This window comes from Aspergillus thermomutatus (assembly GCF_002237265.1).
Source record: "Aspergillus thermomutatus strain HMR AF 39 chromosome Unknown NODE_114, whole genome shotgun sequence".
Taxonomy (NCBI): Eukaryota; Fungi; Ascomycota; class Eurotiomycetes; order Eurotiales; family Aspergillaceae; genus Aspergillus; species Aspergillus thermomutatus.
In genome coordinates, this window is record NW_020798163.1 from 61,504 (window position 1) to 87,991 (window position 26,488).

The window sequence follows — 26,488 nt, forward strand, 5'->3', positions numbered from 1 at the left end:
TTGTACGACCTTCTGGCGGAAAAGCTCGATCTTGTTTTGAAGGTCGTGCTCTCTTGACAAGGATGCGGGCGTTTGTATCCCTGGATCTAACCTGAATTTCTGAAACTGGGTGGCGAGGCACATTATGGTAAACAGGAGGCCAAGCCATATAAATGGCGTTTCTGACGGGCTCTCCCAGAATCTTTCATACTAGACTCAGCCGTCAGTTTTATCCATGTTGGTTGGGAAGGGGGTTCCAATGCCTCTTTCAAAAACTCGACACTATGCAGTACGGCTTGATGCTTCATCAGTCCAGAGCATACCAGTCATGTTGGGAGCGTGCTAACCTGGGGACATATCGAATGAATTGAAATAGCGTGAAATCAACTGATCGACAACCAGCCGCTCTGGGATTGTCGCCAGAATCTCTTCCTTCGTCGCAAGCCCGGTACACCCATAAAGGAGCGGACCGCCCCGCTCAGCAAAAGAGAGCTCATCCAGTGGAGTATCATCTTGCACTTCTCCTTCCTCGTTGAGATGGTTTTTCAGCTCAGCAATCCCATCAAGAACAGCAGCCCAATGAGCGCTGTTGACGTAGTTGGTAGTCGATTGCAAGCTGCCGCAATGGGATGCTGGTGAGTTGCCTTTCGAGAGATCTGCGTATGGAGAAGCTGCAAATGATCGATCCCTCGACGTTACGGGAGAATCGTGATGTGCCGTAATGGCTGAAGGCGTTTGATTGGAGTTACCCGTTGATGCTCCTTGCATCAGGCCAACCACTAGACTTTCTAATTTCTGGACCCTCTCTTGAACGTTTGGCCGTCGCTGGTGAGCATTGATCGGCTTTGAAATGTAAGCGCAAGAAAGACCTAAACCTCGGTTCGCACAGGTCCCACATGGCTGCTGTCGGTCACATCGGAGCCTGCGACAGACGAAAATAAGATGTTGGTATTAGGGAACACTCAATTTCTCTGTCTGCAAAGACTGCAGGAAAGCAGCGGTCGTTCTCGACGTCTGCTACATGGCCGGCGTGCTCTCCCCCTAGCTGGTTTGCCCGGCCCCCATTCTGGAAGTTGAGGTTCTTTGTGATCTGCCATACTTTTCACAGGCACTCAATGCAGCCAATCAAGCACCAAGGTAAATCCGGGTGAGTATTGTCAGAAAACACTTGATTTGATGGGCCTAATATGCTCAAGTTGGCATGGTAAAGCTGGCACAGTAAAGCTCAAGAAGCCACTTGATGAAACAGTGATATAACATGGTCCAACCGGTTTAGGTCAACCCCGCCTCTCTTTCTCTTTCAATCAAAAGGATAATGACGGCCGAAGGAGGACTGTTGTTTTTCCCTTTCCCAGCTGTTGGATCCAGGCGGGGTTGCTGTCACTGTGGGCCTCGAAGTGATAACCCCGGTCATTCACCCTAGTCTCCTAGGTTGTAAGCGTGGCCTGATGTCTACTTAGAGGTTAGTACTTTCTTTTTACTGAAATTGCCAGTTTGTCGTCCATTCCGATGCTCCGCTCCGATGCTCCGCTCCGATGCTCCGCTCCGATGCTCCAGCACTATGTCCGTCACATCGGAGTAGACGTAGTGGTTTACCCCCGGCCAAAGGATTCAAATGCTCTAAAACTAGCATTCCTTCTACTTAGGCCTCTTACTAGATATGGCAGATTTTTCTATAATCTATTAATTTATCTAAATTGGAGCTATGTCCAAATCGAATCCATCTGAACGTCAGTGGGAGTCTGATCAAGGCTATGCGGCTACCAGAGCAGAGCCAAGGAAGAACGACATGCAACCTCTCACAAACGAGAGGGACAAGGCAGTTCCAGAACCTAATTTAATTGACTGGGACAGTCCCAATAACCCTGAGAATTTGCTCAACTGGTCGTCTTGCAAAAGAAACCTGCATGTCATCATCGTGAGCCTCTTGACGCTTAATGCATAAGTGCCACACCCATCACCCCAACTTACATGACTTGTAAGTTGTCGCTAATTGACAGTTCAGGAAACCTGGACGCCACCATGTTTGCTCTAGGGGCAGAACAACTGGCCAAAGAGTTCAAAGTCACTGATTCAACTGTTGAGGCTATGACGGTTAGCGCCTCTGTCAAACTCAATAAACACTCAGCATCTTCATAAACTGATCCCCCAACGCATTCGCCGCCACTAGATTCGCACCTGTCACCAACTCATGGTCAACAGTAATACTCCCAGCCTTCTCCTTACCCCCCTCAATCATCTCAGCCCCCTCATTGCGCAGAGCCAACTCCACCTTCTCAATCTCCCCACTAAACATTATCTCCATGACCTTCTCCTCCGCATCGCTCCAGCACATGATCTTATACCCCTTATATATAAACAACCCATCCCCAACCTGCTTTGTACTCAGAAACGCAAACAGGCCATGACAGATCACCGCAGTAGGCTTCCTCTTCACGTGGAAATGCCGCAGCACCTAACCCACCTCCTTATCACCACCCAGATCCTTGAGCGGCGCATGTCCCCTGGGTATGAACACCCCCGCGAAGGAATCCAGCTCCTCGTCGCTGATGGAGCCGAGCGGCCGGGGCCGGCTGAAGCCATTCTCCCGCTTCATGCAGTTGATGAGCTCGTTCTTGCGTTGGCGTTCATAGAAGTTGCCTGTGAAGGCGAGGAGGGATTCGCTGTTTGGGTCCGGGGTGGGTTCCTGGCCCTTGGGTGAGGTGAAGGTTACTTTTTAGCTGGCGTTGAGGAGTTTTTGTAGAGGTTTAGTGAGTTCCATGAGGAAGAAGCCGGATGGTTGTTTGACTGTTTTGCCAGCGTCTAAGCTAGAGGTTTTCTTTAGGGGAAAGGAGTGGGCGTCGCTGAGGATGATGAGGATCTTTTTTCTGGTCATGGTGATCTGATTGTGTAGTTGCTTTGATTGTAGTATTATTTAGAGATAGAGGAAGGTTAAGGAGAATTGCTGTTGTGGCATATATAGGAATGGCTAGAGGAGTGATATTAGGATGATGTAGGTCTTGAAACATGGATAGAATTAATATGCATGTTTCATGAATAGGTTATTATATGATGAAATTGGAGAGAGCTATATTGGCATAATCCTTTGATGTAAAAAGTTCAACGGGGGTTATCTGCTTATTAGGCATGAATCTAGTTAGGCTGGAGCTGGTATTGGCATGCTGGATATCCTGTGGTGATTACTCTGCATCGCTTTAGACTCCTATCCTTTAAATTAATGGGTATTCCTTTTTTTTTTATATGTATACTATCTTGAAATTAACTCATCTATTAATTAACAGCAAACTGGCATAGTTTATACATGATCATTTGCAAAAGTATATATTAATAAAGCAAAGGGGAAGTGAATGAAGGGCGAGTACTGCTTTTCTTAGTAAGTGAAATAAACTAGAAGGGAATGATAAAGAGAGGACAAAAGGAGGAGTAAACACTATGCTTTAGTGCATTTAGTGTGATGACTATACTGAGTCTGAGTGGCATAGGTATAGAGAGTAGTAGCTTCTGACAGCCCGTGGGACCTTCTGAAATTCTCCTCTTTGGACTGGGGCCGCGATGATCTGAGTTTAGCCCAGAATTATTAGTGGGTGACTTTGAATAAGGGTCTTAAGTTGGGAAGACATGCTGCTGTGATGCCTACCGCTGCTTTGATGCATGTCCAGATGGTGACAGAGATTTGATTGTCTGTGCAGATAAATGGTTAAATATAAGAGCAAGACAGTGCATAAATTACCACTTACAGGTAATATCTGGTCCAGCCTTCGTGAATTTAATTATAGCGACTAATTGTACAATATCAAAGATCAGTGTCCTGGGTGTGTGGTTAGTGACTGAGGTATAATATAGGTGGACACGCAATGTACAGTCTGCTAATGATGAACACCCTGGAAAGCAGAAATCTCTGCATCTTTAAGATTGGCAGGGCCCATACAACCTTTAATGGCATAATGAGAATGATTAAGTCTGTTAAAATGTTTGGAATTTATGGTCTGTAGTAGAATTTGGCAGAGTTGATACATGATCCCTTGATTGAAGGGTTCCAAAACTTCTGGACCAGCAAACACAGTAAGGCACTGACCATGAATACAGCTAGAGCCCAGAGGATGACAAACGCCGCGATAGCATTGGCGGTGATAATCATATGAGGAACGGAGAAAAGCTGTTTGTATAAGGTGAGAATGGATAGTTTGATGAAGAGGATGCATCTGGTGTACATAAAGGAGTTGGACCATCTAATCTGGCTAGGTTAGTACTTGTCCTTGGGCAAACCTAAAATTGTGTACTTACCTTGAAGTAAACTTCTAGATTCTTCTAGGGAATCATGTTTATATGTGACCCTAAGCCATTAAACAGGACTGCATTTGGTCAGTAGATAAACTCTTAGAAGAATGTGGACAACTCATGAATGGTTACTCTGATTGAGCATCCATATTTGAATAACTTTGCGATGATCAGCATCCTGGTGGAAAATCTTTCTGACTTGGAGGATCTCACTAAGGCCATGAGAATCAGATAATCATTGAGGTACAGCCTTGTCCCATTAATCTTTCTCACCACTAAGCGTAATGCAACTGCAGCAGTGGACAGGATGAAGGTGAAGTATAGAGTAATGATAATAGACCAACGCAGATTCTGATTTGGATGTTGAAAGTCGCCTGGAGTGCTATTATCAGATACCTGATTGAGTGGCATGATGAGTGATCTAGCTGAATGTTCTGCAAAAGCAATAAAGAAAAGAAATAAGGGCTTGGATAAAAGAACTGTTAAAGAACGAGCAAGGTGGCTGCAAGTATTTGGAATCACTAGAGTTAGCTTGATGATGGAAACAGTGCTGTATATTAATGTTTCCTGGACAGAATATGCGACTGTTATTACTGTTAGATCTATTACATTCTTCTTTCTTTCTCTATTAAGCATTGCACAGGCCCAAAAGATTTAATATTTGGTTGCTCATATATCACATTATTGACATGCTAAAACCATGCTTGCGATATAAACCAGTCCATAGATTGTGGGTGGCTAATGTAGTACCCATCTAGCAGGCTGAAGTGTGCTGTTTTCGCAATCTGGGGGCCTTCGAAACTATTATAATAGTTTGTGGGAAAAGATCTGATGCTGATCACTATGATAATTAAATGACTGAGCACAAAGCATGAATAGTACTCAGGTCTTTGTTAATGCAACTCATGGTTAACAGGTACCAAATGCTATAAGTATGGGTGTGTTTACCTAAATATGGATTAAAATCACTACTAGTCTGTGCATCTTACTACTACCAGTCTACTGGATTGCACTTGCTGGAGCCTATAGCCTTATCTAAATAAATTAAGAAGGCCTGAACCTTCTCCAATAAGGTTGGAGCAAGGATTAATTGCTGTGGGTGGATTAATTATTTCATGAATGTGATAGATCATACTTCCCATCCTATTTTGTTTACTGATCTACCTGGATACATCGCCAGCTTGAATATCTTTTTACTATTTCTCTTAATCTCATTTGACATCTTACAACAAGTATGTTTGCCTTTAAGTTAATTAATCTAATCTCTTACTTTCTAAAAAGCTAATATACCAAGCAAGTGCTGTACTCACCAGAACTTAAGGTTTAGATACTAAGGAAAGATAAAGTTGACAGATCATACACAATTTCTTAGAGGACAATCAAGTTAATCAATCTCCCTTGCTTGCTGATAATTTTCAAGCATTCTTAAAAGTTTGCCCCTGCGTTCCTTTCTCTTACCCATTATAATGAACTAATCCCCAGTTCTTTGTCTGTGTTATCAGTACTAACTTAATGACTAGCCACCATATCCACTGGTGCTTGTAGGCTGGTTGACCATAAAATAGTTACTCTAAATAAGTAGCAAATAGCTCGAGAGTGGTCAGAAATGGGTAAATCTTTGATTTTTCTGCAATCTTCCATGGTTAAGACTTCTTTAGGCGTTTGCAGAAGACTGAAGCACTCGCTAAATGGGACTTGGCTTCCTCCACTATCATATATAAATGTTCTTGAGTGTCTGCACGTAGGTTTCACTGGAACCTAGTTCAAGATATTAGTGAGTGGATGAGATTTTGATTATTGCCTGACAATCTAAATGTGTCTTTTGAATGTTAGATTATTAAACTTGATTCAAGTTGGACTGACTGTTCAATAACAGAGTAGGTGAGGAACTGAGTGCTACTGAAACCTAGCCACATGAAAGAGCTTGCTTGGATGCAGGGTAAACTAAATTCAAAATTCATTGTCTAATAATCGGACCCTTCCTTACAATCCTTGTTTGCATAGATGGTAATGTGGCTATTTCTCATCTAGTTTAATGCAGATGTATGTGATCTAAAGTATGTCTCTTGCCTGGTCATGACAAAACATCCTGTTCCTGGGAATAGACAAAGCTCATCAATGAATATTGGTTATAAATTATGAATGTGTTTCTCCTGCTATATGGTGATATATGCAGTCCAGATTTAAATATATTGGGTAATACAAGACTGTACCACCTTAAGTTCAAGATAATTAGACAGGTGTTTAATCCCAGCTTGATTCAATTAGATGCCTTATTCAGGCATGCAGGAAGTATTATGGTTGTTTGCTAAACACTTTTGTCTTATGTATTAGCATGAAAATCAGTGCTTGGAAGTCTTTAATCCCATGCATTTATGCATATGAAGTAATGTGAAGACAGTGACATCTTGCATATCCCTCCACTAATTAAACAGGCAAGTAATTGTGATTTTCTACCTGCCTGTTTATAGAGCAGTTGAGGTGTTAGTAATGTCCCTCACTTACCTCCCTAGAGAGAATAGGATTATCAAGGCATACTTGTACTTGTGTACCCGCTAGACACTCCGGATCATCCTGATATTGGTATGGTACAATTGTCACCATGTCTGGGATGCAGTCCTAACCAAGTTCACCCTTAGTCTGGAGCCCTTGGCATCGCTACCGGCGCCTTTATGCGGGAGACGAACGCGGGTGTCTTATTGAGTCGAAAAGCAGACCGGACGCGCAAAGAGAAAGGGAACGCCAGGATAGCTGAGCCCAAAGGGAAACGACAAGAGTCACCCCGCCAGATGCTGTTGCATGCCCTTACACGTCCAGTGAAGATGTTGATTTTCTCCCTGATCGTCTTGCTTATCTCATTATACACTGGCATTACGTTCGGCCTTATCTCCTTACTTTTTACCACGTTCCCATTTGGTACTTCAAGGGGTCTACAGATTCGACACTGGAACTTCTGGATTGGCCTACCTTGGCCAGGGTTCGGTATGTTTCTCAGTCTTATTCTCTTCTCTGTTGTTAGCGATAAGCTTTTGGGCCAGACATAAGGCGAAGTCGTGGCCCAGGCCGAACAGCGGCTTATCTTAATGAAGTGGTTCGGTCCTATCACCCCGTTAGGTTGCTTCATATATGGCTGGAGCGCACATTACCATACACACTGGATAGTACCAATAATTGGGACTTTTATTATTAGCTTCGGCTCTTTATTCATCGTCATCCCAGGCCAGATCTATCTCGTCGATGCCTTTGGGGCGGCGGCGGCATCCACCCTCGCAGCCAACCTGCGCATCCGATCCCCTTTTGGTGCCTTTCTGGATCTTGCTACCGCGCCTCTATATGATACTCTTGGACTGGGCGGGGGAAACAGTGTTCTGGGGTTTATCACGCTGTCATTCATGCCAGTTCCGTGGTTACTTTATCACTATGGCCAAGCGTTGAGAACTCGTTTTGCCGTTGACAAGTACATGTAGTGAGAATGCCCACTTACTTTTTTACAGAATTAATTCAAATGAAAAATCTCACTAGACTTCTTGTCCATTTGGAATGTCTCAGATTTATAAAATTAATAGGTATCAATGTAGCAGGACCGACTGTAGAATCCTGGGTCCTAGGTGGGTTGAGTAATGAAGCCCTGTTCTTCATTACCCTCTTCTACCATCAATCAATCAATCAAGATTCTATTAACAGATTCTATTAAGCTAATGTAGCCTATCTATTAAAGTGATTAGCTATACATACGCTTTGCTGAATAGTATCTAAATACCTGAATCCTATAAACCCATGATGTATAGAAGACATAGGAAAATAGTGTATAGCTATTAGATAGAACATTGAAAGTAATCATAACTAAATTGCCCTGCTATGGTGATATATCTCCTCTGCACTATCCTAGCACTTCTAAAAACCTCTCCTGTATTATTCCTAATATTTAGTCTATCTAATACAATCACTTTACCTAAAGAGGCAAATACACTTGTTATGTGTGAATTTCAAAAGCAAGGCATTATATAGCCCCTTTAGTTAATAAAAATGCTGTATGAAGCAGACCTACAACAATCCTCTAACAACTCAAAGACTAAAAGACACTGTCGTTTCCTTATAGTACTGACTATGGCCTTTGAGGATATTAAATACTTTAACATCACAGATTCATCTTAGCACGCAGTAACTGTTTCAATGACTGTACCTTTCGAAAGAGCCCTATCTTCAGTACACTCTGCGCAAACTCTCCAATAACCTCTGCGCAGGCCTCGTTATCTTGCTTCCGAAACATGATTGCAGAGTCGTCGGGGCCTGTGAGTTGTATTTCACCTAGAAAATCGGAAATCCCGATAGCTTCTGCTGTCGATTGGAGAGCGTCCAGCAACAGATGGATAGCCGTACAAGTTTTGCTCCATCTCTCTCCTGCGTAGGGTAGTTCTCTGAGCCGAATATCTGGACTCTGGAAGGGTTCAGCCACCGTGGTCCCCCTCTTTGGCCCGGCCTCGGATTGCAAGCGGATGTAACTCTCAAAGTGATCCAACACAATGCTGCACAGATTTGTCAGGGAGATGTAACAACTGATGATCAGCAACTCGTTTGATATCCCGATCCCCTTCACTCCAGTAAGCCCCAGAGGCCTTGCATCAGCGTCAGTGAGGATATTTGCATTCAATCTCGTCCGAGACGCCTGTGAAGCGCTGGAAAATGTCTCCCTGGCGGTCTCTCGCTGAGGTCTGCGGGGATTGGGCACAGGATCGTTACCGTCGAGATCGGGTGATAGAAGCAGTGTTGTCTGCTGCATTCCTCGAAGAATATAGGTGAAGTCTCGAGACAGTTGCAGGACGCTTCCTATCGGGTAGTTATCCAGGTCGCTGGCGTTGTTGACGGTGGCCCAACTACGTCTATGCAGAGTATTTATTGTTTCGTTGATCTTAGCAACCAGCATTGACAGTTGCAGTACTGTGTCTGGGCCCTTGCTGTCGGAGATGCTTGAGATACCTGCCTGAACGTTGTCTGAGGGGACATTCGGCGATACGCTCAACGCTGCTGGCATCTCACCTCCCTCCCCCTGCAGATCAATCCATTGTGAAGCCTGCCCGTCGAGCGGTGAAAAAGCCGCAGAGAGATCGGAGATACTCGGGTGAGGCCATCCTCCATACAGCGTATCTTCCCCCACGAAGAGGTCCTCTTGGTGGATAGGCCTGGGCTCAATGTCACCTTGACGGGTACCTTCTGAATGGATTGTCTGTTCACTCTGCAAGCAAAGATCACCGCCACCATCCATAGAACGTGACTGCGTGGTCGTTGGCAGGTTTAGCCCCCAATCTATCTGAGCTGAACTTGCTCCTTGATGATGCTTCCGTCCTCGCGATCTCCGGCCAAACACACATTCAACTTTTGCCCGAGAGCATCTGACGCAACGCGGCTGGTCATCAGTCGAATCTCCAGGGGAAATAGTGCACTTGAGCTTGTGGAATCGACAGCGCTCACATGAGGAGCGGAGTGATAGGGAATTAGTCCGTGTTGCCATTTCAATCGATTACAGAACAACTGATACCAGGAATGGAGCTTCCTTTAATGAAAATGCGTTGGCGTTGTTGCATGTCACTTTCCAAGGGCCTCAGAGGTGTTATTTATGCATGAAACAATACCCATTACAGCGCCTTCTAAATGGTCTGACCCCATAGCGCAAGTTATGTGCTAATTAATGATGCAGGGATTCCATATAAAAGTTCATTACAGGATCATAACCACCAAGACACGCACTAATGCATGGTGGCACAGTCAAGTCACGTAAAGTACCCACGGGGTTAACAGCACCATTAGCCAACAATTTGTCTTTAAAAGTGGGCACTTATAAGACGAGCCCAACAGACATCAAGCCCGGCGCCATATCATCCTCAACCATTTTATCTCCTTCTTGTATTGAATGCGGGCTGGGGAAATATGCCCTGACATGTAATAAACACGGCTTGCCATACATGGTAGATGAGATGATATGCTGGCCCACGACCTGTTAATGTATAGTCATCATGGATGTTAACCACATGGCCATCAATGGAGCTGAATTTTTGTCAAGCCCCTGTAGCGGCATGCAAGTTGCTCGAAGAAAGTCCAAGGGACTAACATTCGGTCTTAATATGAGGCTAGACCTAGGAACACTGTTAGCTCTAGAGGCCGGCCCCTGTACAATGCAAATCTCTGTCATGGGCGTCCACACTATAGGCTATCGCCTTTACACCATTGGCTAAAATATTGTTAGACCACGGGGGGTGCATGAGCACGCTGTCTCAGATCCGTTAATTTCTCAAACGCTCTTTTAGCCGCATGTAGTCCTGGATCAATCCACGTCATTCTGGCCTGGGAAAGCCGACCTTGCCGCCAATGGTCGAACATGCCAGCTCCTCCTCTGTCCTCCCTGTCTCTGCCCCAGGTAGAGAATATCCCTCCTTTTCCACATCTCAGTATCACCATACTCACCCAGCCAGTAACTCTGCGAAATCAGAAGTGATGTGAAGTACTCCCAGGTGTTTTTAGAGTCCCACTCCCTTTATACTGGTTGCTTAGCCCGGCTTTAAGCCATTAAAGGTGAACATTGGCTTGATTGCATTGAGGGATCGATCAATATGATCCCTCACTCAAAGGTATACAGGATTCGTGGGGGTATTCATGAATCCACGACACTAATTATACTTTTATTCTTGGCGAAGCTTAGCTAAAGGCTCTGTCATAAAATGCCTCAGCCACCTGCAAGACAGTTAATCAGAACTACAAGACTTTGAATGCAGTCACACCCACCTGCTTAATCTCTATAACAGGTTCTTCTCAAGCCACTACAGTAAGCCGATTTGCCCTCAGAAGAGTGGAGAAGTATGAAACAGCGAAACAGACATTATCCGCATCTGCGAGAGCTGAAGAGAAGACAATCTATGAATCAATTTTATATATATATATATGAGCAAGCTGTGATGAAGCGAAAGACAGCGGTTGTGGAAAGTTGAGGGCCTTGAAGAGATGGTGGTGTATGGCCAACAGTACATACATCCAAGGAGGGTTGGCATATCTCTATGCCTGCGAGATTAGAGTCGAGAAAAGCCATGAGGCTTGAGCACAGTTATCTCTCCAACACCTAGTCAAACGAATTGATTCAATAACGCAATCAAAACCAGTTAAAACCAAAACTTCTATACACTGTCCGTCGACTCGAAGATTCCTATGTAGTCTAAGGTTTGAAGCTAACTAAAGTTGACAGGAAAGCTCAAGTAGAATTAACGCTAGACTAAAAGCGTTGCAAAGGCACAATTTTAATACTAGACAGAACGTTCCTACTCGACAAAGTATCCTGCTGAAACCCTCCACGTAGGTCCATTCCTGCAAGCACGGAAAATTGCATCCAGCCTATCCACTATCATGAGTTGGCCTTCGGAATCCACCAACTCACAGCCAGCAACGAACAATGGCCATATCAAACAAGTGTGAACATGATTGTCGGGTGAGATGCCGGCTACAAGTGAGAAGGTTGGTCATGTCGATATGTCGTGGACTTGGTCTGGACTTGGTCGGTCAGCAGAACATGTCTGTTTTCACAGTCACTTATTGAAGGACATTGGGGAGGGGCGTCTGTGTAGATCAGCACTACCTATACCAAAACTGAATGAAGCTTGACGGACTTACTGGCCATGGAGTATATTGCAAGCTGATCGGGCGACATAAACATGGAACTCGTGAGATTTCCCGGTGTTTGGGAGCCGAAGAAGGGGAATGAGAAACTCGAATCCGCTTCAAAATCTAGTTTGTCCGTTAGTTCCTATCATCACCATAATTCGGCCGCCGTTAATCCAATGAGTGTTTCTGGAATAAGCAATATCTCTAGGAGGGTATAACTTCTCCTACCTGAAGTATGCATGAATGCTTCACTAGGCGGATAAACAAATGGCGAGGCTTCGGACATAGTATCATAATTCGCCGACGGTGAAGGTATGGCGTGGCGATTTCGAAGAACAACGGCCAACGCACGGGTGGCCTTTCGTGCTTCTCGTGAGGAGCTGGAGCGCATCCAGATATCATAAGATCTTTTGAGGACTCCATAGATTTTCTCTGTCGGTTCGGTGTTCGCTTCCCCCTGGGGCGCACTGTTCTGCTGCAGATACGAGCAAAGTACACTCGCTGCAAGCAAGAAGTCATGATTCACCAGCGAGGACACGCGCCAGCGTTCCTGGTACAATTGGCAGAAGGGCTGGGTCTCTTCATCCAGAATATGCTGGTATTCCAAGATTTGTAGCGCTGCGTCCAAGCACGCCCTGTGAGAATAATCATACTGGTCTTGTGGCCGGGTAAGAAACTTTCGATGTAGGACGATCTTTGCCTTGTGGAATATGACATCCAGGAAAAGTTTTTGCATGATGATTTGCGGGGAGTCAGTAATGCAATGCGCCATTGATCTCCATTTCAGACATTCAGGTATAGAATTATGCGTTTCGTTCAATTTGCTATCCATTTTCAAGACGTCGGAGTAGGTGAACTTGTGCTGCCGAGTATCTGAGCCAAGGTCTAGAATGAGACCCAGAGTGGACATCATACGTGACTTAGACAGTCGATAGAGCATTGGCGTATTTTCGGTATCAGGGCGTGATCTGGGGAGTTCTGTCGTGTGTTGGTCAAAGTCACTGTCTAGATAGTTGTGGGGCTCCTCCGTATCCGCCTGCCAGGGTTTGATCAGGCGAGGAAGGCCCATCTGTGCCGAGATCCCCAGGTCCAGCTCCATGATGGTAGCCCACACGCGCCGTCTCATTTCCCCCGTGAAGGGGGACATTCCTTGATCTTGAAAGTGCTTGGGGTTCCGATGGAAGCCCATATGCATAGCTAGCTGAACAATGATTCCCAGTAAAAGGCAGATCCCAATCTCGGCATCTTTGCAGAGGAAGTGCTCGCAGGTGAAGTATAGGATCAATGTTTCCAACACGTATGGTCCACCCTTGTGGTATTTTCCAAGGATCAGGCACTGGACGATATTGGCCCTGAAAGCTTCCACCATCATCTGAGGGTCTCGCTTGGTAGATATCATTGGCTGCAGGCCCGAATCAAACCTGAATCGCTGGAATTGCGCTGCTAAGCACATGATAGCGAAGAGTAGACCTAGCCATATGATCGACGTCTCGGAGGGACATCTCCAGAACCCTTCGTACTGTACGCATGTCAGTTATTAGCTAATATTCATCCAGTGATGAACTTGACCTCTTTCAGAAATTCCACCCTGTGTAGAACAGCTGCAAAACGACAGTCAGCCCATGAACATTGCTTCTGCATTGAGCGGTTCTTACCTGGGGACATGTCAAAAGAATTGAAGTAACAGGACACAAGTCTGTCTACCTCGGACCGCTCTGGCATAGAAGCCAGAATATCCTCCTTGGTCGCATATTGGGGACAACCAGATAGCAGCAGCGGCCCCGTGGTCCCTGAATAGGGTGGGTCAGAGACCCGTCGGGTATGCTGCTGCGATCCCTCGGTCTCAAAATAGTCTCTGAGCTCGGAAATCCCATCCAGAACCGCGACCCAGTGATCAGCACCGACGTAGCTGGCGGTTCCCGAGTCGTTAACTTTCATGCTACCGTAGTCAGATTGAGAGGACACCCCATCGGTGTTAATCTCCGTCATGTGCATGGGACTGTTCGCCTGTGATGGAGCGAGGGATAGCATATCGGTAGAATCCTTACTAGTCTGCGTTAAGTTGACCACTAGGTTTTCCAGCTGTTGGATTCGGGCCTGCAGGCTCGGTGATGGGCGCCCAGGACTCGAGGGTTGCATGGCGTTTGGTGGGTACGTGCATGATTTGTCAAGTCCTCGCTTTGAACACGTACCGCAGGGGTATTCGCGGTCACATTTGAGTCTGAAGAAATGAACATCGGCATAGGATATGAGACATGGTATATCCAACGTTTATACATACTTCCGTCGCCTGCACAGGTTGCAAGAGAGCTGAGGCTTGGCGCGGCGCCTACTCGCTGAAGGGACTGTATCCGCCATCGTTGCTCAACAGTGATTTCAGGGTATTAGAAAGGGCAAAGCGAGGTCATCAGGGGCCGAAATCGAAAGGGTGTCGGTTGCTGGCAAGAGGGATGCACCTTAGAGAACGAAAGGTCTAATGGTTGAGGAAGGCAATCCACTCTTTTGCTAATGTGAGGCGGATAATCTCCGATTGACTCCGACCGTCCGATCCTCCGATCTTTTCCCCACAGTGAGTTATACTTATGCAAATAATCGGAATAATCCCATACTAGATGCTAACGATGTTCGGAGTTTGGTGCCTTGCATGCATGCTAGAGGATCAGACAGCTTGACCACAAAAACCAAAGCTGGTTAAGTAAAGTAAGTTGATCGGCTTAACCCACAATTTCAATACACCCAAGTTCACAGATAATCCCCGCCATGGCAACGATATCCCGTCTCTCCATTGCAAGTGCCATCACTGAGGGCCCTGTGCCCATGGCTCCCTTCATCTCGGGCTCTGCAAACCTCTACCCCAAAATGCCAGCCGCAATTGGTAAATCCGCCTGGGAGCTATGGTACTTTGACGGGATCCTTCCTTCTTCTCTCTCTCTCTGACATTAGACATCGTCTCCTATCAGGACCATCTCAATAACCGCAGAGTTGGAGGAGTCCTCCTTAGAAATTGAGAAAACTCTTAGCCCAGCTTTTGATGCCAGCTCGGTGAACATGCGGCCACTACGTCGCTTGCCACCAAAGTTCATCATCCAGAGATCCCCTGCCGCGATATGCAGCGAGGGTTCGGGGGGCAAAAGCTGCTCTGAGACGAGCACTCTCGAGTCTGGTTCGCAGGCCTCCCGGATATGACGGAGAATTGTGACACAATCCTCATCCGGCCAGTCGTTGAGAACCCGACGAATATGATAGACAAGCGCACCTTTGAACCATTAGCATCGGTGAGACTAAGACTAGACGAAATGTTGGAGGAAAACCTTTCACGGGCTGCTCATCAAAGAAGCTCGACACCTTCTTTTGAACAGGCCGCAAAACTTCTTCATTTTCGTCCGTTGCCTCTTGGATTGCCTGCGCTTGATCTTGGAGAACACACAGTCGCGAGGGAATCCTTGGATATCGACACAAAATGGCGTTGAGAGCTTGCCCCTTTCCACCTCCCACGTCCACAATCAAGGGCCGAGTACATTCCCGGCTATCTTGCTCGCAGTAGGTTACGTACTCCTCGATCCAGCTAAAGTCGTATGCCCCGATGACAGGCATATCGCCCAAAGCAATTGCCATGGTCCGATTAAATGACTCTGCCATTTCCGGCCTGGCTTCGAGAATTTCGTACAAAGATTTATCCGGCTGCCCCCAGGCGTGGCCAAACGGGGTGGAGGTGCTGGTTGGCTCGGAAGGGCCATGTTGCTTGAAGTACTCGGTCCACCTTGACATGGGCAACATGAAAAAATTAAATATATGGGTGTAGAACAGAACTGCCCGGTGGTCTTGGAGGATCACGGAAATTGGGGTGTGGGCGACGTATCCGAGCTCTGGAGATTCGAGAACATGACCAGCAACCAGAAAAGCAGAGAACCGCTCTAGCAAATTGAAGTCTGTCATGGTTGTGTCGGCTAGTTGTTTGATCGAGATGGCACTGCCCGCGGGGATCTTCTCAAAGATTTGATGGTCCATGAAAAACTTCACAGTGCCCATTTCTGCCATGGAGTAAAAATATCCATGAATGGGAGTTGGATGCTCATGACAGCGGCATTTCGCAAGGCTTGTCTTTCTTGTTCTGGATGTTCCGCCATCTTTCATTTAGAAAGTTCTTTAGAAGAGCAAACTTAATGTACTTAACATTAACGGAGGATCAAACAATGCGAATCTATAAGCTGATGTCGAAGAACTACATCGACTGAGCCTCTACTGGCTTTTGCAACGTGAACATTTCCTACAATGCCATGATGAGTACCGAAAATGGCCGAAGACCTCCGGATCGAACGTGCTCCTCTCTCCTGTCCCGACATCAGATCGAAAGACGGAGTTTAGGCCGGGCGCCTGTAACAGGCCACACTGTAGTAGGATGATCAGTGAAGCGGAGTAGCCCTCCAGGCAGTTTTCGCTCATTCTGAGCAAAGACTCAGCTACATACTAAGTGTAATCCTCTCTGTGGATCCAGGGGATCGTCGCTATGACTGACCGTCCGATCCTCCGAGCTCTTGTCCGCTTGTCTGCACCTTCAACTTTCTGAAATGCAACCGGGGATGCCCCTATACATCCGTGCTCTCAATAGGCGTACCTCTGATCAAGCGTGCTTTCTCTGTACTCGGATGTCCGCTTTGTCTTTCTTCAAATTAGAAACTGTATATCGATCAACTCGCTATGGATCTGATATGTTTGTCAGGGGCGATGGTTACAATAAGAGTGTCTTGTTTCCCTCCGCCGTGTTTCCCTTCATCATTCCAAGACCCTTCTGAGCCTTAAGAATTGTATCTTCCTTCGTCTCTTGCATCCCTCAATGGCCTCACTACAAGAAACTGATGTCGTGGACTGGGATGGACCTGACGATCCCGCCAACCCGCTCAACTGGCCCAAAGCGAAAAAGAACATCCAGGTGATTTTCGTGAGCATCTTCACCCTCTACGCGTGAGTAGCTGTCTCCCACCACCGTCTTGTCGGGACACTAACCCCGAGGGTTCTTGTGTCAGAAACCTGGCCGCCACCATGTTCGCACCTGGGGCTGCTGAACTGGTGAATGAATTCCATGTCACCAATTCCACGATCGAAGCGTTCACGGTTAGCATCTACGTGCTGGGATTCGCTCTAGGACCTCTAATTCTCGCGCCGCTTTCCGAGCTGTATGGTCGTCTAATCATCTACCACGTTTGCAATCTCTTCTACTTTGCGTTCACTGCCGGATGTGCGTTTAGCACGAACGTTGCCATGTTCCTCGTCTTTCGGTTTATCTGCGGCTGTGCGGCCTCGGGGCCTATGAGTATGGGTGGCGGAACAGTGGCGGATGTGACATCGCAGGAAGAACGGGGTAAGGCTATGGCCCTCTTTGCCGTGGGACCCCTCCTCGGTCCGGTATGTGCATGGCAATCTTTCTGTGGTTGATTCCAGGAAACATGTTAACCGACAATCTAGGTTATTGGGCCCGTCATTGGTGGTTTTGTATCCGAGAACATTGGCTGGCGGTGGACATTTCGCATCATCTTGATTATGGTGAGGCATCGTCCTGAATAATTCAACGACTAGGTACATTGCTCATTGAAAAAACGTGTTGCATATAGTCTGGCGTCCTCGGTGTCATTGCTATCATCTTCCTCCGAGAAACCAACGCCAAAGTTCTCTTGCAGCGAAAGGCAAGACAACTCAATATCGAAGCCGGAAAGGCCGAAGTGACCGCCCCAAATTCAAACGAGACTCCGTGGAAATTACTCTGTCGTTCTATTATCCGACCTGTCAAGATGCTCCTATTCTCCCCCATTGTCCTGCTTATTTCGCTTTACAGTGGTACTCTGTTTGGGGTCATCTTCCTGCTCTTCACCACTCTTCCCACGGTCTTTGAGACGGATTATCACTTCAATATTGGCGTTGCCGGCTTAGCCTACGTCGGTCTTGGCATAGGCATGATACTAGGCTTGATCCTGTTCGCGGTCATGAGTGACAAGCTACTGGGCCAAAAGCGCGGCGGAACTGTCGCTCGACCCGAGGAGCGCTTGATTCTCATGAAATGGTTTGCCCCCATCACGCCCCTTGGGTGCTTTCTGTACAGCTGGAGCGCATACTACCATCTGCACTGGATGGTCCCCATTGTTGGAACATTCATTATCGGTATCGGGGCGTTTTTTATTGTCATGCCGGCCCAGGTCTACTTGGTAGATGCTTTTGGGGCTGAAGCGGCCGCCTCGGCCTTGGCTGCCAATTTGGTCGTTCGAAGTCCGTTCGGGGCCTTTCTTGCTTTGGCAGCACCGGCCCTGTACGATCGGCTGGGATTAGGATGGGGTAATAGTGTGTTGGGCTTTATCTGTTTCGCTTTCACGCCGGTGCCGTGGTTGTTCTATCGGTACGGCGAATACCTGCGCACCCACTTCGCCATCACCTTGTGAGCGCATTACTTAGTACTATTGCCCAAGTCCTTTTGACTAGTTGAATCCACACATCGTCGGCAGCACAGCGTGGAGTTTCCTTATTTTAGACAGTTTGAAACAGACTGGGTTGTTCGCATCACTAACTCAGCCACGCGGCGTGGATAGTGTGCGTCTATTTACTACATATTTGGCCCTGAAGCCAAGACGAGCACATCTATATCCCTGTCACGGTAGCCCGATCAATACTCCAGGCAAGTTGTGAAATGGGGTTTGGAATTCTCGCTGGTGCAGCTAGGTCTGACACTCACACCACCGGAATCGTTCCAGTAATTCCATGCGAGGCAACGCAATCGGACCTTTGTTGGCCGTCAACTCTGGGTTGAAAAGTCGGGGTTTTTAGGCCCTTTTCGGAGATATGTACACTCGGCTGTGGAATTCTGCTGACAATGAAGTCACCGACGTCAAGTAGACTCCGATCCTCCTCAACCAGGAGCTCAGGTTGAAATATGCTTTCGTAGATCCCATCAGACCTCAGGACCCACTTTTGCCTTTCTCTACTTCATCTCCTGCGAGGAGCCTGATGTCCCATTGAGACATTGTCAACACACTATGCCTGCAGACGTTGGTGAGCTAGTCCCGGCCCTAGGGGGTCAGGGTTATCAAAACTCGGCTTCGAAAAAATCACCCGTGGTCACTACCACCCCTGTCGAGTTAGACAATTCGGAAACCAGTCAACAGAAGCAACAGCCAGAGCTTCCACTTCACCAGTCAACTACTCGCAAGCCATTCCCATTCGCCAGATCAGATCAGCTACCTGCGAGACCTTCTTCATGGAGATATCTGTTTGAGCCATTGGAGAGCTAATCAGTTGGCAAAATCAAGGAAGTCTGTTTGCAGGCACAAGCAAGCCAATGGCACTTCATTTTGGCAGCTCTACAAAGCTTTATCTTTCGATACACCGAGGACGACGGCGCGTTGCTACTTCTCAAGGTTGAGCATGAGCTTTCAACTGAGGTTGTCCCTCTTGTTAGCTGGACCTCAATTCAATGCGGACAGTGCGCCGAGAAGAAAATCGTTGATCTTATCGCCGATATTAAACAAACTTCACAAGCGACGTTCAACCGCGCCAGCTCTGCCTGCGGCCCTCTAGATGGAATACGAAGCAGCAAAGACACCGGTAGTTTACCCTCTGCGCAGGTTGCTGTCAACTATCGCGTTCACCACCTTGCATCAACCCATCATGACTCGCCGTCTCTAGATATACATACCCAGTGGGGAATACAGCTTCATGTCTTTGATACCCCGGGCGCGGGAGTACAGGTACGACTGGATTATTCTCCCAGCCAATATACCTCTAGTGTTATGGAGTTATTCTTCGACAACTTCTTAACATTTCTCGTGAATGTTGCAAACGCCCCCGGCCAGTCACTTGATTTGATACCTATGTGTGGAGCAAAGGAGATCGCGCGGCTGAAAAGACATTATTGGAATACAGATTTCACACCTGATCCATGGGGAGGTCTAGGCATCTGCCAAAGGATACTCGGTCAAACCCAAAGGAATCCGGACGCAGTGGCCGTCATGACATCAGATGGTGCCAGTTTGACATACTCGCAGCTTGTCAACGAGGCACAACGTGTGGCTGTCTGCCTCCATGCATCGGGCGTCACTAGTGGTGATAAAGTTTGCCTGCTTATGAAGCCGGGAATCAACGTTATAAAAGGAATGCTTGCGGTCGTATGGATGCGATGCTGCTACGTCTTTCTAGACAGTGACTTCGCCCCGGAGAGACTGGCCACTATCACCGCTGATTGCGGAGCGAATGTCATTGTGTTTGAACCAGAGCTTCAGGAGTTGGCGAATGACTTGGATGTTAACAATGGAACTCATCGAAAATTGATCAACATTTTAGAAGCCCAGCAGTTTTGGGGCAGGGCAAGTGTATTTCAGCCTGAAACGAACGATGCCTTCTATATGATTTACACTTCGGTAAGTACCTCCACTCCGAGCATCAGACTTACTGGACTGATTCCAGTTAGGGCAGCACCGGTACACCCAAGAGAGTGGTTCTCTCGCATGGCAACACGCAACAAATGCTCGCATCCCTCAGCCAGTACTTCCACCTGTCCCCCGACGACCGATTTCTTCAACAATCATCGCTTGCATTCGACTTATCCGTCGTACAGGTATTTTCCGCCCTGTGTGCGGGTGCTCAAGTCTGTGTTGCCACTGCAGAATTGCGCAAGGACCCATGGAGGTTGGCGTCTTTCATGCAGCAGGTGTCCATCACCGTGAGCTATTTTACACCAACGCATTTTGCCCTGTTAGTGGAGAATAATCCAACGGCACTTCGCCAATGTCAGCACTACCGGATCGCCATGTTCGCGGGCGAGCGGCTTCCAGTGCGACTGGTCAAGGCATTCTACGACCTTGCTATCCCAGGTGTCGTGTACAACACATGGAGTCCCAGTGAGCTGGTGGTTCAGACGACCATCCACAAGGTAGATGAGCCCGTGGAGGGGCTTACCAACATCCCCATCGGCTCCCCACTTCCAAATTGCCGGCATTATATTGTGGACGACGCTTTAAATCCGCTACCAGCTGGGTTTGTCGGGGAGATCTGTGTGGGAGGCGCTCAAGTTGGGATGGGGTACCTGAATCGGCCCGACGCCAATGCCAGATCCTTCATTCAGAACCCATTCTGTTCGCAGGAAGATAGAGCTAGAGGCTGGTCAACACTATTCCGAACCGGTGACAAAGGACGATTTCTGCCCGAGGGCCTGCTAGAATTCCACGGTCGAATTGAAGGTGATAAACAGACAAAGCTACGAGGGTTTCGGATTGACCTCGGGGAAGTCGAACAGGCGTTGTATCAACGTTCGAAGACGGGAACCGGTCAGGGCATTGTTGACATCGCCGTCATCGCGAGATCTGTTGCTGAAGAGGCCGAGTCGGCCTCCCTGACCGACGACCGCCAAGTGATCACCTTTATTGTCCCCAGAATACCGCTTCGAACGACAAGGGAACAGACCGAGTATACTACCTTCCTTCACCAAAATGTCCAGCCTGTCCTCAACCAATACATGTTACCCAACGGGTATCAATTTTTGAGCAAATTGCCGACCACAATTGGAGGAAAAGTTGATCGGCAAGCCCTCCCGCGAATGAAGCTTTCTTTGGTCCATCCATCCGGTACTCTCTGCTCAGATGAATCGCTAGGGCCGTCTTCAGCTCATGTTGATATCGTGAATGATGTGATTGAGCTTATGAAATCAGTTGTCGGACAGGACCGAAGCATCGCACCTGGTTCTAATTTCTTCCATGTTGGTGGTCAGAGCATTCTGCTTCTACGATTACGGTCAAAATTGAATAAACGATTTGGTGTGGCCCCTCCGCTGCAAGAGATGTTCAATGAATGCACCCCCCTCGCTCTCGCAAGGACGGTATCGAGTCTCCGAGCTGTGAAAGAGAGTGGTGGCGCGAGAGAAGATGCAAATTCTTCAAAGCCAGTCAATTGGTCTCACGAAACCGCTTTACCGACAAGCCAAGAGTACTTGAACTTTGATCAACTATCACGGTTCCGACGCCCAGAAGTAACGAACATCCTACTTGCCGGGGCTGATACATATATTGGTATCCATATGTTGGCCAAGGTCCTTAGCACAGGACCTAACGCATTGGTACACCTTCTGGGAACGATGCAGGCGATTCAAGCACCTGGTTTGATTGCCGACATGCACAAGTATCGGTTGTTTCGAGACGGTCTAACGCCGGCAAACGTCCTGTCGCGTATCAAGATAGTCCCTGGTAGCATGGTCGCTCGGAACTTTGGCCTGTCCGATCAATCTTTCCGAGACCTGGCGACGTCAATCCATGCAATCTATAACCTCGCCGTGGAGGTGTCTTTGCTCAAAACATACCAGGCTCTGAAGGCGACCAACACCAACGGTGTCCGCACTCTTATCGCTTTAGCCAGTAGCAGTGCGAGCGGCCGTGTTCCTGAAATCCACCACCTGTCAACCTGGAGTATTCCCCATATGCAAACCTGGCAACTCTCGACGCGTACTCGCGCCAATGTGAGCACAGTGGAGGAAAGTCCCGCGCACTTCTCCCCTCCGGCTAACGATGGGCATGGGTACTTGAAATCACGATGGGCGGCCGAAATGATCCTCACAGAGGCTGCCAACCGTGGTTTACCAGTTTCCATCTATCGAGCTTCTGCTGTTTCCGGGAGTTTGATCACCGGGGTAGCGGCTCCCAGCCTGGACTTTGTCAACAACATGATCATGCATATGATCCAACACTGCCTCGTTCCCGATATCTCCTCTAGTCGCGTGAACGGCGGGGAGTTCGTGATTGACTTCGTTTCAGTGGATATCCTGACTGACGCGATTGTTCACCTTGCCTCTGAGGAAACTATTTTCGACCCAAGACTCAGTGTCTACCATCTTGGGAGTTCCCAGCCACTTCCCTTGAGCCAGCTGCCCCTCATTATACCAGCTATTCGGGAAGATGGAGCAGCTCAGGGGTCTCCGTTGGCTCCGACCGTGCCCATAAAAGAGTGGTTGAGCGTGGTACGAGACGGGGCTGGGGAGCAGGAACAGCTTTACTGGACCGTTGTGGAAGAGTATCTGCAATATGGGCATATCATGTTTGCCTTAGATCGTGGTCGCGCAGTGTCTGCATTGAGGACAGCGGGATGGGCAGAGGAATTTCCTACAATCGATGTGGATTATCTGCAAAGGTTGTGGGGACAGACGATGTTAGAAAGGCGCAGGTAATCCAGGGGCATAAGGGTATGACGGAGACGAGACAATGACAGACTTGCTTCTTTGAACCCAGCCTTCGTCCATAACGCCGTTCCATCGTCGGGAAGATCAGACGATGAATAGCTCACCGTTGTACAAACTGGCGTAGGCCGACGCCCTGTATAAGATGATGTATTTTGCCGTCGTCTGCCACCGTAGTGACGGTTTGATTAAGTCTAAATACCTACCTGGAATGTGGATGAAGACATAACGTCGCCCGGCTCGTCAGGCTGAGCAACCTGATGAGGTTCCAAAGACGGAAGTGGTATTACTAATAGTCAGTAGAAATGATATAAACATAGAAAGTTCCCAAGCATTAAGATATCATCAAATTTAGGCCTAGCATACTATCTCTCCAAGTGCCTACACAGGAATGGGACAGACGAGCTTCTTCCCACGCACAAGTCCCTCTCGGATTTTATCCATCCCATCGAGAGTCCCTTGAAAACCATGATGCTGTACATCAATAGGGTGCACCTTCAATTCCCCTCGAAGAAACAGGTCCTCCACGATCTGGCGCCAGCGCTGTCCAAACTTACGAATCTTGGGGTCCACTGCCCGGTAATGGGGCTCAGGCCAAGCGATCTCTTTTCCGATCATTGTCGGGCCCAGCACCCAGTCCGGCCTGACCATTTTTCTAGTCGCTGCCACAGTTTTGGGGAAAGGATCAAGGCCGGTATAATACCCCCCGGCACGACCTATGGCGCTGTAGCAGAGTTTCATGCTCTCCACCGTGGTAACGCAGTCTAGGGCATACCGTAGGTTGTTCTTCGTGTAGGTCCGGATGTCACTTGCACAGCTAGGCGAGGTATAATCGAACACAGCTGTCGCCCCGTACGACTTGACCAGCTCAAAATGACCGGGAGAGGAGGTTGCGAGCGGCGCAAAGCCCGCCAACCGAAGCAGCTGAATAGCAGCAGTGCCGCTGGCGGTCGATCCGCCAGACACAAGGACTGGGATCGGTCGTGTCCTTTGGCTCGGTTGAGCTGAATCTCCAGGTAGTCCGAGACTGTAGAAAAGCGCAAGCCCAGAGGTCATGAAGGAGGTCCCGATGGCTGCGGCTTGTGCATAACTCATAGTCGGTGACATACGCAGAACGTTCGTAGCAGAGACTCCCACGTAGGTTGCAAAGGCTCCGATCGACGGCTCGCGGGGGTTCATGCCCATGACAGCACCGTAAACCCTGTCTCCGACTTGGATACCCTTGGAGCTGGCGTCAGGACCGACAGACACGACTTCACCCGCAAAGTCACAGCCTGCAATCGCTCCGGCTGTAATGTAGGGACCGACCATCTTCGTGTCAACGGGATTGATCGAGACTGCCTTGGTCCGAACCAGCAGCGTATCGCCAGTGATGGCTGGGACGGCAGCTTCATGGGAGATGGCAAGATTGCCATCAGCAGTACCGACAATGGCGGTCTGGAGGGCAGGCAGTGCAATCATGGTTTCTCACGAGATCAAAATTTGGTCTTCTCATATTCTCTCCATTCTGGATTTGCAGTTTTGAACTTCCTTGTAACCCCCTCGCCCCCTCCACGAGCCCGATTCGGAGAACTTCGGTGTTTGTTTTATTTCTCACCACCCTCACCAATCTCGTTCCGAATCAGCCTCGTAGGCGTCTGTAACCCGCTCCTTTACGGAATCGGAGCTTCACCCCACGAGGATTTTGAATCGTCATCGCCGACAGGATCGGCGTTGGCACGGAACAGTGAGACATTGACGCTGAACACTCCGAATTCTAACTCAGAATTTGGGGCATCACTAGGTCAAATGGAACTGCTGCAATCAGTCTCCGAATTCCGAAGGTTCCGCTGGGGCAGACCCCTTGTGGGATTTGTGGTGGTGCAATTGGAAGGTTTGTTGACTGTTGATAGTCATTGATCTTTGCTCACGGAACGGATATATCTAACCAAGTTGTGATGCAACAAGAGAGGCAACCTTGGAACTTCTCTCCCGAACAAACAAACAGACCTTACCTTCCAACCTGGGAAGGTTGTTACTCTATCGATTTGATCTAGTGAACTGTACACAATGGCAACAACACCAGAGCCCATCGCTATCATTGGCAGCGCTTGTCGTTTTCCTGGCGGATCAAACACTCCATCAAAACTGTGGGAGTTGTTGCGCAACCCCCGCGATGTTCTTCAAAAGATCCCTCCAAACCGCTACGATCCTGGAGCTTACTACCATCCAGACCCCACGCATCATGGCACCACGGATGTTCAGGAACCTTACTTCTTCGAAGAGGATCCGTTTGTGTTTGACAACACTTTCTTCAACATTCAACCTGGAGAAAGCGAAGCCATGGACCCTCAGCACCGGATGCTACTCGAAACAATCTACGACGCTCTTTGCGATGCCGGCATTCCAATGGAATCGCTGCGCGGATCATCTACATCCGTATTTGTCGGCTTGATGTGCGATGATTGGAGTGGCCTTCTGACCCGGGACTGGGATGCCTATCCAACGTATGCCAGTACGGGCATGGGTCGCAGCATTGCATCCAACCGCATTTCCTATACCTTCGACTGGCATGGTCCATCCATGACAATTGACACCGCCTGTTCCTCGAGTTTGGTTGCTATACACCAAGCCGTCCAGACAATTCTCAGTGGAGAGTCTCGCGTTGCTCTTGCCGCTGGTTCAAATTTAATTCTCAGTCCCGGTATGTGGAGGAGATTGCCAGTTTCCCAAAAACAATCCCTGGCTAACGCTCTGATACACATTGTCTTAGCCATGTACATTGCGGAAAGTAAGCTGAGAATGCTGTCTCCGAACAGCAGATCCCGAATGTGGGATGCTGGCGCTGATGGATATGCGAGAGGTGAAGGCGTAGCGGCGGTCTTCTTGAAATCGCTCATTGCTGCGCTGGAGGATGGAGATGATATTCAATGCGTGATCCGGGCCACCGGTGTGAACCAAGATGGACGCACACCTGGTCTCACCATGCCCAGCAGTAGTGCGCAGGCTGAACTGATCAAACAGACGTATCTTCGAGCGGGCCTGGATATTGATGTCCCTCAGGACCGGCCTCACTTCTTTCAAGCTCACGGCACCGGCACTGGTGATCCCCAGGAGGCCGAGGCAATTGCGCAAGCCTTCTTTAAGAATGGTAACCCATCATCGACAAACGAAAGATTGTTGGTTGGCTCTGTCAAAACTGTAATCGGCCACACCGAGGGCACAGCGGGACTGGCCAGCTTGATCACCGCCGTCGAAGCCATCCGCCACGGCATTGTCCCCCCCAATATGCATTTCAATCACCTGAGTCCAAAAGTCGAGCCCTTTTACGAGCATCTCGAGGTGCCCACAGTGGCAAAGAAATGGCCCAGTACATTACCGGGCCAGCCTCGCAGAGTTAGCATCAAT

General features: G+C 48.2%; 5 protein-coding genes across 5 annotated transcripts; 2 read left to right on the forward strand and 3 right to left on the reverse strand.

Annotated features, from left to right (window-relative positions):
• Positions 1–321: 321 nt before the first annotated feature.
• CDV56_106540 (uncharacterized protein) lies at positions 322–14,259 on the reverse strand (the record flags this gene model as incomplete). Its single annotated transcript, XM_026760159.1, has 9 exons — positions 322–635; positions 2,158–2,353; positions 2,444–2,671; positions 8,441–9,468; positions 11,911–12,024; positions 12,130–13,420; positions 13,471–13,502; positions 13,557–14,122; positions 14,183–14,259. The coding sequence occupies 9 exons, from the start codon at positions 14,257–14,259 to the stop codon at positions 322–324; spliced, it is 3,846 nt and encodes a 1,281-aa protein (XP_026613838.1).
• Positions 14,260–14,840: 581 nt separating this feature from the next.
• On the reverse strand, positions 14,841–15,930 carry CDV56_107284 (uncharacterized protein; the record flags this gene model as incomplete). Its single annotated transcript, XM_026760903.1, has 2 exons — positions 14,841–15,157; positions 15,213–15,930. The coding sequence occupies 2 exons, from the start codon at positions 15,928–15,930 to the stop codon at positions 14,841–14,843; spliced, it is 1,035 nt and encodes a 344-aa protein (XP_026613839.1).
• An 805-nt stretch (positions 15,931–16,735) lies between these two features.
• CDV56_107385 (uncharacterized protein) lies at positions 16,736–23,092 on the forward strand (the record flags this gene model as incomplete). Its single annotated transcript, XM_026761004.1, has 6 exons — positions 16,736–16,863; positions 16,926–17,304; positions 17,365–17,442; positions 17,511–18,325; positions 19,253–20,300; positions 20,351–23,092. 6 exons carry the CDS (start codon positions 16,736–16,738, stop codon positions 23,090–23,092), a joined length of 5,190 nt encoding a protein of 1,729 aa, XP_026613840.1.
• Positions 23,093–23,482: 390 nt separating this feature from the next.
• On the reverse strand, positions 23,483–24,562 carry CDV56_107676 (zinc-binding alcohol dehydrogenase family protein; the record flags this gene model as incomplete). Its single annotated transcript, XM_026761295.1, has 1 exon — positions 23,483–24,562. The coding sequence occupies one exon, from the start codon at positions 24,560–24,562 to the stop codon at positions 23,483–23,485; it is 1,080 nt and encodes a 359-aa protein (XP_026613841.1).
• Positions 24,563–25,150: 588 nt separating this feature from the next.
• FSA1 (beta-ketoacyl [acyl carrier protein] synthase domain-containing protein) lies at positions 25,151–25,784 on the forward strand (the record flags this gene model as incomplete). The annotated part of the gene is made up of 1 exon (XM_026761355.1): positions 25,151–25,784. A coding segment is annotated over one exon (634 nt), but the record flags the coding sequence as incomplete, so codon positions are not given.
• Between the last annotated feature and the right edge of the window lie 704 nt (positions 25,785–26,488).